The following is a 17697-nucleotide window of genomic DNA, read 5'->3' as shown; positions in this document are numbered from 1 at the left end:
ATTCTCAAATGAGTTTATGTCAGTTTCACTAATACTTGTAATTATACAATTTTAATAGTATTAGGTGAATAGAATAAGTGTGAGTTAAAAAAAAATGGTGTTTCTAAAACTAACTTAAATGTATTGGAATGACTTATTGTAAAAGATTGCTATCATATAATTTATTGTGGATGAGATTTGTAAAAGGTGAGGGAAAAACCTACAAATCTGGAAGGATTCTGCATTCCTTCACAAATAACACTAATTCCTATATTATAAAGAAACTAAAGTTTGAAATTGTGATGATCTGTTATGTGTGTTCTTTGCAGGAAAGAACAATGAAACTGATCTTTAGACCCACATTTGAAGAAAAGGCTTTTAACTCACCTTCAAAAGATTAGGGAATGTGTGTACATATAGATACATGTGTGTATCTTTTTTTTTTTTAAACAATTAAACACTTAACCAGCTTTTCCAGTAGCTTTATGGACCAGTAGTCAGGATCACACTGAATCAGACAGTTACTTTGCTGCCATCCATGTGCTAGAAGCAAATTTCCTTTGGTTTCCATGATAGTAAAATATGCTCTTTCCCATCATTGCACTTTGTATCTGTGGCTGGGTCAGATTGTATAGTTAGAAGTATAACTATTACAGGTTCGATTTCATAATGATATAGTGATAAGCTGGATTGTATACACCTTTTTTTTTTTAAATCAGTATGCCAGCATTTTGTTGAATTGGAAACTGCCTGGAATAAGCAAGTATATGGGGGATTTGGGGATTTGCACAGAAATTGCATAGAAATACTTCCTGAAGGATGAGAATTATAATAATAAATGATCTTTGATCTATGGATATAAGTTCACTGGTTGATCAGATGTGTCATGGTTGGATAGATGATAGTGGTTCATTGATGTCAGCCTTACCATGGCCAGGTATATATGCTGTCATTTATAGATGCATCGTGACATGCTACAAAGACATGGGCTCGGAAACAAAAAAACTTGATTCTCTGCCTGGCTTACTTAGCGACCACCAGGAGTCAGTGAAGATTGTGTTCCTAACTCCCTAACAGTAACCTTGCAGGATAAGTAGTTTTCCCTAGAAGTGGGGAATTAATTCACACTCTTCATAGTCTGTTTACAGCTAGTACATATTAGTTGCAAGGTGGCTTTGTACAATTAAAAAACTCATCAACCTTAGTTATTTTAGCACAAGGCTCTATCACCACACTAACTAAACACTGAAATTTTTAAATGCCAAGAGATTTCTCCAGATGCCTGTATTTCATGATGATCGCACATTCACTGTTAAAAGTGTGGCCTGGTTTTATAGGCCTGTTCCTTCTTTTTTCTTTCTTTCCAAAAATGTTTACTGAGCATCTGCTGTGTGTCAGACACTGTTGTAGGATTAGGGATCCAATAGTGAATACAATAGAGGAAAAAATAAAGCCCTGCACTTGTAGAACTTAAAATCTAGTAGAGGATACATATATACATACATATACATGTACATACACATATACATGTACAAACACAAATGTTAAGAGGACAAAGAATGAGAAAAGGAAATAAGACACTGTTAGTTGGAATTCTGCAGGTGACCTCAGAAGGCATCATTATGATCACATCTTTCATATAAACTCCTAAAAGAAGAATATAGTCTAGAGGAAGTGGTCTCTCAGAACATTGTTTTTGGTTTTGGTTTTGGTTTTTTTTTTTTTTTTTTTGAGAGAGAGAGAGAGACAGCGTGAGCAGGAGAGGGACAGAAAGAGAGGGAGACACAGAATCCGAAGACAGGCTCCAGGCTCTGAGCTGGCTGTCAGCACAGAGCCCAACACAGGGCTTGAACCCACAAACTGTGAGATCATGACTTGAGGCGAGGCCAGATGCTTAACGAACTGAGCCACCCAGGTGATTATTGTTTTGTGTGTGAAGAGAGAGAATCTTTTTCTTTTTTTTTAAATTTATTTCTAGGAGAGAGAGAGAGAGACAGCGTGAGCAGGGGAGGGTCAGAGAGAGAGGGAGATACAGACTCCCAGATAGGCTCCAGGCTCTGAGCTGGCAGTCAGCACAGAGCCCAACGCGGGGCTCGAACCCACGAACCGTGAGATCATGACCTAAGCAAAAGTGGGACGCTCAACCGACTAAGCCACCCAGGCGCCCCAAGAGAGAGAATCTTAAGCAGGCTCCATGGTCAGCCCAGAGCCTGATGTGGGGCTTGATCCCATCACCCTGGGATCATGACCTGAGCCAAAATCAAGAGTTGGCCGCTTAGCTGACTGAACTACTCAGGTGCCCTTTTCAGAGCATTTTTAAGTATTCTTGCCCTTGGATCTATAGGGTTTGTATGGGAGAAATATTGCATTTTAGTTTTCACAGACTCAAATTGAAATTTAGCATTTCTTCCAAATCATGTGCATAGGTAATCTCTATGGTAATATTGGGAGAATTTGTAACTTTGTTGCAGGCAGATATTTTCATATTCCATTATAATTATTGTAGATACTGTTGTTTCTGCTGATCACTACTTATAAATTATGGTAGTTACTACCCCTGCTACTAAATCTTGTTTTTTAGTGCGGTAATAAAGAAGCACAGAGATCACAATTTTTAAAAACTCTGTGTTGATAGTTAGATGTCAGAATAATAGATTTCCTTATATCCCTATGTATTCTATCCTATGAATTTTAAAGCATTGAGAAAGAGGCTGAGGATCCACCAGATTGCCAAGAGGTCAAAAGATTCATGGCGTAGAAATATTAAGCTTTCATTTAATCCCTAATCGAGAGTTTTCTTCTGCCTCCCAACCGTATAGCACTTCCTTCACTTGTGTCTTTCTCCTAGAGCTTAGTCAAATACATCTTGAGATGGTTGGGGCCTTCTGAATAGTTCCATAGAATTGTGATTGTGAAAGCTCCCCTTTAAAAAGCTTCCTGTGTAACACAAGCCACACAGTATTAAAATATTTGCAGAATAATGTAGCAAGTCCAGCAGAAAGTTGGCTTCCTAGAAAGTGATGGTTTCATAGTTCACAGGTCAGCTTTTACATTTCTCTGAAAGTTATTACTGAAAAGACCTTAAAGACAGTGCAGTTCATCTTCTGAGAAGGAACAAGATGTAGAAATCTGAGTTAGAATCCGTTCATTTCACTCACGTACACTAGATCTTATGGGCCATGATACCTTCACCTTGACCTGCCTGTGGAAAATAAGATGGGACATATGTATTCCACTGGTTTGGCAAGGAAGCCATAAGATTGGAACTGAGAACCTCTTATATAGGTAAAAAGGGGAGGATGAGTATTGGTTAAATGGGTACTCCTGAGAATTTTGCCCTGCTACTACTACATGTTATATGCTTTAGATCTCTTTGACCATATCCTTCTACCTCTCATCAAAAGTCAAAAGTCAAAATTCTCAACATCTTAATATTACCAGAAACCCGAGGGAAAAAATTATTCGTTCTGTCATTTTCCCATGAGATAAACCTTACGCCTGTGTCTACCTGTGGAAGAAAACGAATCCTGAGGCATTAAACCTCTTGGATTGTATCTTCAATCGTGCCCTTTCCTTCTAAGAAACAGACACTCAAAAAGTAGAATGAATGCTGTAGGACCATTACACTCACTCGCATGGTTGATTTTCCTTTGCAGGCTGGTGAAAGATGCTCCTTGGGATGAAGTCCCGCTTGCTCACTCCCTGGTTGGTTTTGCCACTGCCTATGACTTCTTGTACAACTACTTGAGCAAGACACAACAGGAGAAGTTTCTTGAAGTGATTGCCAATGTCTCGGGATATATGTATGAAACTTCATACCGGAGAGGATGGGGATTTCAGTACCTCCACAATCACCAACCCACCAACTGCATGGCCTTGCTCACGGGAAGTCTAGTTCTGATGAATCAAGGTGCGTGTGGATACAACCTAGGAAATGCCCAAGCCAGCATCAGTCATCGTTGCCTTGAGAGCAGAGAATTGTACCTAGCCTTGGTATATATGTTCATGCTTGGATCCTAAGCTCTTGAGATGAAGTAATATCTAGGGCATCTCTTAGACAATTGAGAGACGTCTCTTTCCTCATTTCTGCTAGTTATATTAGCCTACAGGTTATTTAAGTAAAGCTTTTGACTGTCCCAAGCCATATCCTTACAGCACACCATCAGTGGTAAATATTCTTTCTCCCAGAGAATTTTGACAGTGAAGACAGTTATCCTGGAGTTTTTTGTTTTGTTTCATTTATTTATTTATTCAAATTTTTATTTAAATTGTAGTTAGTTAACAAAGAGTATAATGTTGCTTTCAGGAGTAGAACCCAGTGATTCATCACTTACACATAACACCCAGTGCTCAGCCCGGGTGTCTTCCTTAATACCCATCCATCCATCTAACCCACCTCACACGTACCTCTCTCCATTAACCCTCAGTCTGTTCTCTGTCTTTAAGAATCTCTTGTGATTTGCTTCTCCCTCTCCCTTTTTATTTTCTCCCTTCCCATATGTTCATCTTTTTAAAACCTAAGTGGGTGGTTTATTATTTGAAATGAATGTTCTTTGCACATAGATGCCTATCATAACAATACTATTTTCTCTCTAATGACTTAAGCAATCTAGATCATTTAGCTCAGATTTGGAAGTGACTTTTGTGGATCACATAGCTACTTTGCATTAAAATATTATATAATTGCTGATGATGGATTTTCTCTGCTTTTATGATTCTGACTTAATTATAACACCTGTGAAAGTCTAAATGATTAAGATCACAGTGAATTATTAGGATATTATATACTTGGAATAGGCAAATCTAACAGAACTCTTGACTGCTTCCCCACAAGAGTTAGTATGCATTTTATAGATTATCCAACATCAGAGTTCCTCAAGTCTAGCTTTCTCCCTTGTCTTATCAACCAGCCATCACTTTTAATTAGTCTTAGAGGAAAAGAAACTAACTTTAACCGAGTATATGACATGTGTTAATCTGTGTCCCTTATCACACCAACCATATAAGGTAGCTGGATTTGGACCCAGTTCTGGCCAAACTTAAAGTTTACTCTCTTTCCATTATATTTTGTTGCCTCTCTTGGAATAGAGATTCAATTTATAGTAATTTAAGGAAAGCTTTAAGAGAGCAAAGATTCTTCCTAGCTCCCTTTGTTCCCTACTCTTACAAAAACAAACAAGATTTAAAAGATCAGAATGCAAATAAATAAATAGATAAATAAAATGAAAGATCAAAATGCAAACCTCCAAATATTTAGAAATCCTGAAGTCTGAGGGAAGACATCATTGTGAAATGGTGGAAGGACCCAAGATGAGCTAGATCTCAGCCCAGGGCCTTGCTTTTAGCCTAGTATAGTGTTCTTTCCTTCTTTCCTTCTTTCCTTCTTTCTTTCTTTCTTTCTTTCTTTCTTTTCCTTTCTTTCTTTCTTTCTCTCTTTCTTTCTTTCTTTCTTTCTTTCTTTCTTCCTATGTTTTATTTATTTATTTTGTTTTGTTTTGTTTTGTTTTATTTATTTCTGAGAGAGAGAGAAAGAGAGAGACAGCGTGAGCAGGGGGGGTCAGAGAGAGAGGGAGATACGGAATCTTAAACAGGCTCCAGTCTCTGAGCTGGCAGTCAGCACAGAGCCCAACACGGGGCTTGAACCCATGAACTGTGACATCATGACCTGAGCTGAAGTCAGATGCTTAACCGACTGAGCCACCCAGGCGCCCCTAGTGTTATTTCTTTATATAAAATTTTTGTTCTTTAGTAGCATGAAGAGAGCCTATTTCATGGTAGATAAAATTGCTCCAGATAATACACAGACACTGGAAATACTAGTTCAGGTTGGACCAAAATGTGTAATTCTCCTCTGACAGGAGTTTTCATGTGCATTTATTTTGTGATTACAGTTCTGGGTTGCTCAGAACTATGGGATACAGTCTTCCAGAACTCCCACATAGGCAGTGTACACATTTTTTTTTAAGTTTATTTTTTAAGAGAGAGATGGGGAGGGGCAGAGGAAAGGGGGACAGAGGATCTGAAGTGGGCTCTGTGCTGACAGCAGAGAGCCCAATGTGAGGCTTGCACTCACAAACTGTGAGACCATGACCTGAGCCGAAGTCGGAGGCTTAACTGACTGAACCACCCAGGTGCCCCAGCAGTGTACACATTTATAAGACGATCAGACAGACGAAGAGAAGAAATCTCTGGCCCTGCACATCTCAGTTAGTAATTATAGTCCTGGCTTCGTTGGCATACTCCCTGCCTTTAGGAGCTACCTCACAGATTGTTTCAGCAATTCCACCTTCTCCATACCAGTCTCGTAGACACTGACCAGGTAGCTTAGTATATCGGTAGTTCTCAGTGGACTCACATAAAAGCTCAAAAGTGGGAGAATTAGAACTTGGTGCACAGGGACCACAGGATCACACATAAGCAGTTTACACATCAGTTGGAAAGAAGACAGATATGAAATGTTTAAATGATTATGCAATAGTTATAATAGCAACAGAGAATAAGACGTATCATGAAGCTATGGTTAAATATCAGTTGAGTGTATTAAGTTTGAATTCAGGAAAACAGTATTCTTTAGGTGAGTTTGAGAAGGTTCATAGAACTTTGAAAGATAGATAGGATATGGATAAGTGAAAATAATGAAGAACATTCCAGACAAGGTCTATGGATGGTAGAAAAACACAGAGCATAGCATCAGTAACAATACCAGTGCCTCATATTGACAGATTTGAAGTTTACAAAGGTAGACATTGCCTCATATCTCCTGAACAAGGTTGTTGTAAGGAACAAATAAGGAAACACCAGGTAATGTGATATCAGGGAGCAGTAAGTTAGCAGACCCGATTTTAGGCATCACATTGGTGTCTGGTTGGATATGGAGGATATGGAGAAGAAAAAGATGATGACTAGAATTTCTATTTTTTATTTTTTTAATGTTTATTTTTGAGAGAGAGAGTACAAGCAGGGGAGGGGCAGAGAGAGAGGGAGACAGAGAATCCAAAGCAGGCTCTGCAATGTCATATTTTGCCTCCATTGTGGGGCTCTAGTCCTTAAACTGTGAGGTCATGACCTAAGCCGAAGTTGAACGCTCAAATGACTGAGCCATCCAGGCACCCCTGGAATTTTAAACCCTAATGATTAGAGAATGGAGACTGAAAACTATTCAGGAGACTGGCATTTCAGGTGTAGAGCTAGAGAGGAGGAGTCAATGTATAATTAACAGTCACCTCTGCAAAGCTGAGCCTGAGACGGTGCTGCCCTCATGAGATAGAAGCCAGGTCTTACATAGCCTGGGACCTTGGATTTAGGCTGGGATCTGGGGGTCCTAGGGCCCCTGGAAGCCCTCACCTCCAGCACAAATAGTAAGCCATGGTAGTATTCGGCACTGCTGATCACACACGTCTGTGGGGTAAAGCCACAAAACTCCATCCGCACCAGGAGACAATGAGCTTAGTTTTATTCTCACTGTTATATGTTTTAAATATAAGCAAACAAAATAAACCTGAAATGTAAAGACCTAGGTTCGGATCAAAGTGCTCTTCATTTTTACTTGGGTGTCAGAGTTCTTGAACAAGGCAAGCTTCCTGTAATTTTGGAGTAATAATACCTAATTGAATTGTTAAAAGGATTAAGTAAGATTGTGTTCAGTGCTGTGTAGATAATAAATGTTTTAGAAATGTGAATTCTATAAAAGTTGGTAGGCCTTTAATTTTCAGTTGCAGAAATAAAAAAATGTGACAGGATGAGTGCTTGAACAAAATTTTGGACCTGATTTTAGGCAGATTCAGGACTCTAAGTTGTTTTCACCATTAGATTGTCACTTCAGTGGTCTCTACCCCGCTGTGCTGCCTTTTGAGATCCTCTGGAATCTAAAAGCACATAAAGAATGAGAAACTGTCTTCTAATGACAAGACAAATTGGAGACTATCTGCTGAGCCTTTATAATATTTGTAGCTTTATACTTTATAGTATTTGTAGCTTATTAAAAATCCTATAAAATAATGGTGCAAGTTTTATGAAGTATTAAGCTTCAAAAATATTTTCAATTAGTAGTATTTATAAAACTTGAAGGGGCACCTGGGTGGCTCAGTCGGTTGCATGTCTGACTTCGGCTCAGGTCATGATCTCATGGCTCTGTGAGTTCGAGCCCCACGCCGGGGCTCTGTGCTGACAGCTCAGAGCCTGGAGCCTGCTTCAGATTCTGTGTCTCCCTCTCTCTCTGCCCCTTCCCCGCTTATGCTCTGTCTCTCTCAAAAACATAAATATTTTTAAAAATTTAGAAAACTTGAATAAAATCTCAGTATACAGATCTTTTCCTATAGACATAAAGTTATCTTAGATGTGATGGAGTTTCAGTTTAAGGTTGGAAAATGGTACTCATTTCAGGGTTTATCTTCATTTGATTAATAAATGACTTGTATTCAAGAACTTTTTAACTTACATCCAACCCAAACCTGGATTAGCAGAATGTTGTTTGTAATGTTGAGAAGTGAGTTTTACAAAATGCCATTTGTAATATAAACTAGTCAGACGACTCAGAGGGTTTTATTTGGCTATAATTTTGTTTGTGCTTTATGAGAGCCATGGTCATTGTTTTCATGTGTTTTCATCCTTCAGGGTATCTCCAAGAAGCATACTTATGGACCAAACAAGTTCTGACCATCATGGAGAAGTCTCTGGTCCTGCTCCGAGAGGTGACAGATGGCTCCCTCTATGAAGGAGTTGCCTATGGCAGCTACACCACTAGATCACTCTTCCAGTACATGTTTCTCGTTCAGAGGCACTTTGACATCAACCACTTTGGCCACCCGTGGCTTAAACAACACTTTGCATTTATGTATAGAACCATCTTACCAGGTATGGTGAGGAATCAGAAGTGGGAAAACATTACCTATCACCGTTTTTTCTGATTATGAAAATGGGCTCGACGAGGAAAAGAAATGTGGGGGTTGAGTCATATTGAGGTTAAATTTTTTGTAAAAAAAAAAAAAGAGTCAAAGAAGAATTCAGGAGTTACATAATACATGGAACATTTTGGGGAGTTAATGTGAGGATTTGTGATTTACGTACTACAAAGCTCAGAGCATAATGGATCAGATATAATTTGTAGCCCCCATAGTACTTTTATTTCTGTAGATGTAAAACTTGGGTACGTGTACAAATAACTTTTCAAGAATCTTGACAAAATATAAACATTTATGATTACATGTTAATTTTCCTTGACTGCTTGATCCTGGATTGATTCTCTTTAATTTTTTAGTTTTTAGTGTTTATTTCCAAACTATATAGATATTCAGAATGAGAGATTATACCTACGTATTTGCTGGAACGTTAGTGTTTTCTTTAAACAGTTTATTGAAATAAATAATATAAAATATTAAAAAATGATTGACTATAGGGGCCCCTGGGTGGTTCAGTCAGTTAAGTGTCCAACTTCAGTTTATGTCATGATCTCAAGGTTGGTGAGTTCGAGCCCCACATTGGGCTCTGTGCTGACAGCTCAGAGCCTGGAGCCTCCTTTGGATTCTGTGTGTGTCTCTCTCTCTGCCCCTCCCCTGCTTATGCTCTCTCTCCCTCTGTCACTCAAAAATAAATAAACATTAAAAAAAATTTTTTAAAGGAATTGTTATAAAACTTCTAATTCTGTGTTGTTATGTAGGTTAGGCTTCTAAGAGAACTGGCTCTAAAGATGTATATGATTTAAGAATGCATTCATTTCTAGGACAGCCTTGTAACTCTCATTTCTAAACAAGATTAAGATGTTAGAAAAAGTTTAGAAGTTAGATTTTCATCAGGATGGGGAGTCCCCCCCCCCCAGTGAAATGCAGCTTTTAAATGATGATTCTAGACCTACATTAAAGAATCCAGTCTTTAAATCTTTTGCTCTGGTTGTGTACAAATGGACTGAATAGAATCTCCATTATTGGATTAGATATCCAGAAAATACTGCAGAGCAAAAGAACCCTAAGATTCTTAAAGTTTAGTTGAGACTTAACATTACTGCTTATTCTTAGATAGGCAGGAGAGGTCTGTTTTGTAGTTTATCTTGATAAAAAGGCCATCTAAAGCAAGGGGTCTTGAAGAGGTCTCAGAGCTTTATAATTTGAGCTGAGATCTAACAGGCAGCCACATCACTGCCATGAGCTGTGTCCCTGACTGCATTCTAAACTGGAAAAGACAGTATAAATACCTCTAAGAGAAAGATTCATGTATTTGTGTCAATCAATCTAGCAAACCTATATCGAACATCTTTGTTCCAGGCATTATACAAGGTAGGGGATTCAGAGATAAATAAAGCATATCATCTGCTTTCAGGGAATTCACAGATTAATAGAAGATTCAGAAAGTCACATTTTATCATAAGTCTTTCTTGGGGTAGCATTCACTAAGCTGGTAGAAGCAAAAACAGTAGCTGTAAATTATGTAAATATAGTCATGGTATCTTTTCAGAAGGGATTATGTGTTAAAAGTCAGTCTGTTCTCAAGAGCCTTTCTTTTTTTTTCCCCTCTACAATGTCCATTCTAGTACTGATTATTCTTATTTCTGGCTCAGAATTGTCTCCCATTCTTTTTCAAGAACACCTGGGGCATATCCAGTCTTACCTGCTTTTGTTTTGCTGATATTCCTGTATGATCTTTGCATTTTCTCTCTAACTTCCAGCATTAGCAGGCTCTTCTATGGGAATTATTTTCTTCCTATAGAAATGGAGTTTCTCTCCTAAACTTATAACTTCCACTTTATTGGATGCCAGATCGAAGCATCTTTTGTCATTATCTGGGCTTAGAATGTGGGATGAGTTGGTAGCAGAGCTGGTGTACATTTGAGGTTCAGGAGCTCACCATACACCAGAAGATAGCCAATGTGTCTATGCAGATATAATTACACGTAGCATGGACATTGGAAAATGAGGAAGTGGGCAGTGTACATATGTGTTAATAATTGTGGAACTTCCATTAGCAATAATAAGCTGCCACATAGCAGACATAGACTTGCACACAAGATTTGTTGAAGGCCTTCAGAGGGATTCTGATACACTGGGCTGGGGTATAGTATGGACGTTGCATTGCGTTTTTTTAATCCAAGATACACAGTTGATTCTAATTAGCAACCAGGGTTGAAAATAATTGTTTAGATCTTTATGGGAGTATATAGTCTTCCATTTATCTTAATTCTGTCAAACTTCGTTCCCCAGGGTTTCAAAGAACTGTGGCTATTGCAGACTCCAATTACAACTGGTTTTATGGTCCAGAAAGCCAATTAGTGTTCCTGGATAAATTTGTCATGCGTAACGGCAGTGGTAACTGGCTGGCTGACCAAATCAGGAGGAACCGTGTGATGGAAGGTCCAGGGACACCATCCAAAGGCCAGCGCTGGTGCACTCTCCACACGGAATTTCTCTGGTATGACACGTGGGACTGCTGGGAGGAGGAGGAAGGAATTGTGCCAGGGATACAGCGTGCTAGTTTTTTGCAATTAAAAAAAAAAAACCAGCTATCTAAAGTTCTTTGTAACCCTTTCTCCGTCCCCTCCGCCCTTGCAACTTCAATTCATATCCCACAACAGCAGCGTTTGACACTGTTAGAAACCTTTCCTTACATGTAAGATCTCATTACTGTTTGCAGTTTTTGGTTTTCTCATATTGGGAGGTGCCTTAGGCTCACATATTTAATAGATGTGCATGTTTTGATTAACACCATTTTTGAAATCATATAAAGAGAAAAGCACAAAATTTAGATTCAGTTCCTCTGACAATCACACCAAATAAATAAATAAAGGTAGTAAAGTGTTTTTGTTTTAGTAAATGGAGCATTATAATCTTCTAATAGCAAAGCTTTTACTAAATTTCCAAAACTGTTTAAAAGTGTTTGACAGTATTTGACAGTTTCACTTTGATAATAAAAGAACCATGTAATTTTTTTTGCCTTAATCTTTTAAGCCCAGAAAGAGAAGCCAGGGCCTCCTGTTTAAAGTACTGCCAAGTATATTGTTGGCATCCAATAAATTAAAATAAAATTACAGGGAACTGGTTAATCATTAATCCTTGATGTCTTTTCAAGCTATTGAAATGTGTATTCAACTCCAAAATAAGCTTCTGTGGTTTGATTTACTTCTCTTGGTTATTATTTTTTTAATTTAAAAAAGAGGGAAAAAAACATTAATAAAGTTAAAACTGGTTATACTTTAACCAGCATTTTTAAAAACTATTGTCACAGGAAAAGTAGTAATTTAATGTGATTTCACTTCACTTAGCCTAAATAAATGACCAGGAGAGCCCTAGAAAGCTGACTATAGGAATCAGATTAATGCTAAGTTTAACTTGGTTCAAATTCTGCCATTTATAGGAGTATGCAGAGTGACCAAAATCAGAGGAGTATTGCCAGTTTGTCTTGTATCTGGATTTGTTAAATCACAATAATTAAGTCAACATTATTAACTAGACCCAAACAGAGACACAATTTCTGATGTCCTGAGATTCCAGCACAAGAGACAAGTGACCAAAATCAAACACCAGTAAGATTAACTCTGCCATTGGCGATTGATTCATTTTAGAGAAAAGTATCTAAGAGCCAGTAATCAAGGCCCTCCTTTCTTCCCTTGCGCAAGAAATCCTCCAAACCTGTCAGAAATGTTATCTCAAATCATCGAAAGCAAACAGTCTTGTTTATGATTACTTTGGGGGCTTTCCTGAATCACAAACTTGTGTTCTTAATCACTGTGAAAATGTAATGTTATTTATTATATTAATTTTACAGTTTTACATTCTTTTTTTAAGTTTATTTATTTTGAGAGAGAGTACGCACAAGCGAGGGAGGGGCAGAGAGAAGGAGAGACAGAATCCTAAGCAGGCTACACCCCATCAGCATAGAGCCTGATGTGGGGCTCGAACTCACAAACCGTGAAATCATGACCTGAGCTGAGATCAAGAGTCAGACACTTTTAAAAAAATTTTTTTAATGCTTTATTTTATTTTTGAGAGGGAGACAGAGTGCAAGTGGGGAGGGGCAGAGAGAGGGAGACATAGAATCTGAAGCAGCCTTCAGGCTCTGAGCTGGCAGCACAGAGCCTGATACAGGGCTCCAACTCACAAACCTTGAGATCATGACCTGAGCCCAAGTCTGACACTCAACCGACTAAGCCACCCAGGCACCCCAAGGGTCAGATACTTAACTGGCTGCACTGCCCAGGTGCCTGTCATCCACTTATATTCTTTTTTTTTTTTAATTTATTTTTAGTATTTATTTTTTGAGAGAGAGAGCAAGAGAGAGAGAGCACAAGTGTGAGTAGGAGACGGGCAGAGAGAGAAGGAGACACAGAATCTGAAGCTGTCAGCTCAGAGCCCAACATGGGGCTCAAACTCACAAACCACGAGATCATGACCTGAGCTGAGGTCAGACGCCTAACCGACTGAGGCACCCAAGTGCCCACCCCACTTATATTCTTAAGTGTGGTATTGGTAGTAAACTTTATCTAGTGTGTGAAGTTCAATTCTATTTAAATTTATTTTTTTAGAGGCTGAAAGTACTCTACCAAACTTTCAATAATATCAGCCATGGCAGAACAGCACTTCCTTACAACTCGAGGCTTGTTAGAGTCTAGATCCTAACATGGGGTTCTCTAGAACAGGAGCCCCTGGACTAGAAGTGTAGATGGGAGTTTAATTCTATGAGCCCCAGTCATTTGAATGAGATAGCAGCTCTGGGATCGTTAGATGAAGAAGGTCCGTGTAGTGATTAACAGCAGCAGCCATTTCAGGCTTAAACCCAAGGATCCCATGGTGTGAAGAAGTACTCCTGTCCCATTCACTAGGGTGCTCCCCTGTGCATGCTTATTCACAGGTGTTTCTGGAAATGTCCCTAATACAGAACACACTGCCGGCACTCTAGGTAGCATGTGTGGTTTCCTCCAGTCACGTCACAGAGTGGCATCACAGTCCTGATGTGTTATTTTAACTTGTACTAGAAACCCATTTAATTGTTTAAACATGAATCCTTTCAGGTACGATGCCAGCTTGAAATCTGTCCCTCCTCCAGATTTCGGCACCCCTACATTGCATTATTTTGAAGACTGGGGTGTTGTGACTTATGGAAGTGCCCTGCCTGCAGAAATCAATAGATCTTTTCTTTCCTTCAAGTCAGGAAAACTTGGGGGCCGTGCAATATATGACATTGTCCACAGAAACAAATACAAAGATTGGATCAAAGGATGGAGAAATTTTAACGCCGGTCATGAACATCCTGATCAAAACTCATTTACCTTTGCTCCCAATGGTGTGCCTTTCATCACTGAGGCTCTCTATGGGCCAAAGTACACCTTCTTCAACAATGTTTTGATGTTTTCCCCAGCTGTGTCAAAGAGCTGCTTTTCTCCGTGGGAGGGTCAGGTCACGGAAGACTGCTCATCGAAATGGTCTAAATACAAGCATGACCTGGCTGCCAGCTGCCAGGGGAGAGTGGTTGCAGCGATGGAGAAAAATGGAGTGGTTTTCATCCGAGGGGAAGGTGTGGGAGCTTATAACCCCCAGCTTAATCTGAGGAACGTTCAGAGGAATCTGATCCTCCTGCATCCACAGCTGCTTCTCCTCGTGGACCAAATACACCTGGGAGAGGAGAGCCCCTTGGAGACCGCGGCAAGCTTCTTCCACAATGTGGATGTTCCCTTTGAGGAAACAGTGGTAGATGGGGTCCACGGGGCTTTCATCAGGCAGCGGGATGGTTTGTACAAAATGTACTGGATGGACGATACTGGCTACAGTGAGAAAGCAACCTTTGCTTCAGTGACATACCCTCGGGGCTATCCCTACAATGGGACAAACTATGTGAATGTCACCATGCACCTCCGGAGTCCCATCACCAGGACCACTTACCTCTTCATAGGGCCGTCTGTAGATGTTCAGAGTTTCAGCATCCACGGGGACTCCCAGCAACTGGATGTGTTCGTAGCCACCAGCCAGCATGCCTACGCCACTTACCTTTGGACAGGAGAGACCACGGGACAGTCTGCCTTCGCACAGGTCATTGCAGATCGTCAGAAAATTCTGTTCGACCGGAGCTCGGCCATCAAGAGCGCCACCGTGCCTGAAGTGAAGGACTATGCTGCTATTGTGGAACAGAACCTGCAGCGTTTTAAGCCAGTGTTCCAGCTGCTGGAGAAGCAGATCCTGTCCCGAGTCCGGAACACAGCCAGCTTTAGGAAGACCGCTGAGCGCCTGCTGAGATTTTCGGACAAGAGACAGACAGAGGAGGCCATCGACAGGATTTTTGCCATATCGCAGCAGCAGCAGCAGCAGCAAAGCAAGTCCAAGAAAAACCGAAGGGTGGGCAAACGCTATAAATTTGTGGATGCCGTCCCTGATATTTTTGCACAGATTGAAGTCAATGAAAAAAAGATTCGACAAAAAGCTCAGATTTTGGCACAGAAAGAACTGCCCATAGATGAAGATGAAGAAATGAAAGACCTCTTAGATTTTGCAGATGTAACGTATGAGAAACACAAAAACGGTGGCTTGATGAAAGGCCGGTTTGGACAGACGCGGATGATGACGACAACTCGCAGCAGAGCCCCGTCTGCTTCATATACCAAACTATTCCTGATCCTGAACATCGCTATTTTCTTTGTCATGTTGGCAATGCAACTGACTTATTTCCAGAGGGCCCAGAGCCTGCATGGCCAAAGATGTCTTTACGCAGTCCTTCTCATAGACAGCTGTATTTTATTGTGGTTGTACTCTTCTTGTTCCCAGTCACAGTGTTAGCGTTAAAGCCATGCATTGCTTGATTGTTGTGTGGTCACAAGAGTCTATGCAAAAGAAAAAAAAAATCTTTTCTAAATTGCCCTAAATTGTTACTGGACGTTTTATCTCAGATTCATCTTAACAAATTAAAGGGAAGATGTTTTTCATACAAGAAAGCAGGCATATGGAGAAATCGGAATCGGAGAGGAAAAGGTTTATCAGAGGAAGAAGAATAGTGTGGTTGCCCCATGATTGTTTCTGGAAGGAATTGGCTTGGCTAATTTAGCAGTGCATACAGTTCTACTCTTAGAAGAAACGACAAGTCTGGTCTTAAGTAATATTTTTTCTTGAGAGAAAAAGATTGAAATAGATTTGGGTTTTATTAATATTAATTTAATGCTATTAGTTTCAGATACTATTTTATGGAAAAGACTGAAGCCCACAGTTCTGAGAAATTCAGAAAAAAATGTCTAATGGTGTAATCACATTGACAAATAAGTATTGCTAAGTCCTGGTATGGTGGTGTTCACTTTCTTGGAGAGTAGTTCATGAGTGAATTGACAGCAGGAGCTGCACATTGGATTACTATTCGGACAACATAATAAAATGATGACAGATGATCATTAAAAAATTGAAATATATTTTCAGTAGAAAACACATATCAGTGAATGAATATTTCCTTGATGATATTGGTCTCTGCACACATAATGCATCCATTGGTTGTTCAATAAGTAAGACAATTACAGACAACTTCATTTTCTGTTTTCCTTCCTTATATGGAAAACTATTGTAGACCCAGGGACTCTACTTCAAAGTAAAATATTTTATACCCCAAACATTGATTTCAATACCAAAGAAGATGGGGAAGCTAAAAATCGGATATGAGTCTTATGTTTTTTAATAGAAAACTTTAAGTTTATTTTGCTAAATAAACATCATAATTATGATTTATCTAAAGTGTCTTCATTGTTCTATTACATTAAATGCAGATGCAACGGTTTTGAAATCTGTGAAGGGAACTGTTATTTGGACCATGTGTTAATTAAACCTATAAAGTAGTGTTTGAAATGAAAGAAGTAATTTCTCTGCCCTGTACCTTTTCATTGTCTATTTTAAACATTTCAAACAAATTTGAAAGGTTGTCTATTTTAAACATTTGAAGCAAAAGCCAATTTCTTTTTCTTTTTTTTTTTTTTATTTCTGACACTTAAATATCAAACTTAAAAACCTACAATTGCCATGGTTATTTTTAGTTAAGTTCTCAGGTGGTAACAGGAGAGCGGAGTACTGGAAACATATTCCACAGTGTATATTTCAGCATAAGAAAATGATCTACTTACAAAGAACTTAAGAGTAAATTATCTCACATTCCACATAGTTGAGTCTTACAGATTTCTTCCTTGAAAACAGAAAATATGCTTCGCTCAAAGTTTACAGTAAGGACGAATGCACAGATATGGAGGTTGTAGTAAAGGCAATCTTTTCTTTTTACTTGTCCTTTTCGTTCATGGACATCCCAGTATGTAACAGAAAACAAGGAAATGGAGAAACTTTCAGTAGCGCCTTTTTGCAGTTCTAATTTTGAACTTTCTTGCGTAAAGTAAACCCAAGTTTTAACTTTTAACTGTGCTTCACCATTACACTTGGAATTGAGAAAATGACTTCTGAGGAAGTATTTTTCCTTCTTTCATGGGAGAAATCTCTGGGGAGGATGTCATTACACACTGTTTAAAAGAATAATGTTTTCAAAAGAATAATGCTTCCGTTTGTCCTGCATGGATGTTGTTACTGGGATTTAAACTTGCTTTATGTGACAGTTTCTCCGTTTACTTAACCTCATTCAAGATTCCTCTCTTGTCTTTCTCATTCAAAAGGATGAATTGTCTGAAATGATCAAAAGCAAATTTAAAAAGGGGGGGGGAGGGAGGATTGCTCTCTGAGGCTACCAAGCAAACCTGATCTCAGATCCAAACACTCAACACATACTTTC

The 17697-nt window shown here is 39.1% G+C and overlaps 1 protein-coding gene across 3 annotated transcripts in view; it reads left to right on the top strand.

The window, feature by feature from the left end:
• DSE (dermatan sulfate epimerase) overlaps window positions 1-16658 on the top strand; it is a 49749-nt gene extending 33091 nt beyond the window's left edge. For 2 of the 3 annotated variants that reach the window (XM_077770839.1, XM_077770840.1), the window contains exons 2-5: window positions 3636-3889; window positions 8593-8832; window positions 11169-11376; window positions 13973-16658. In XM_077770839.1, the coding sequence (XP_077626965.1) occupies window positions 3636-3889; window positions 8593-8832; window positions 11169-11376; window positions 13973-15728 (2458 nt within the window). In that variant the 3' untranslated portion in view covers window positions 15729-16658. Of the gene's footprint in view, window positions 1-3635; window positions 3890-8592; window positions 8833-11168; window positions 11377-13972 lie in introns of those variants that run through there. The other variant, XM_077770841.1, reaches the window with a different exon arrangement.
• Window positions 16659-17697: the final 1039 nt, after the last annotated feature.

This window comes from Crocuta crocuta, unplaced genomic scaffold, assembly GCF_008692635.1.
Source record: "Crocuta crocuta isolate KB4526 unplaced genomic scaffold, BGI_CrCroc_1.0 scaffold562, whole genome shotgun sequence".
Classification (NCBI taxonomy): Eukaryota; Metazoa; Chordata; class Mammalia; order Carnivora; family Hyaenidae; genus Crocuta; species Crocuta crocuta.
This window is presented reverse-complemented; position numbering and strand designations above follow the sequence as displayed.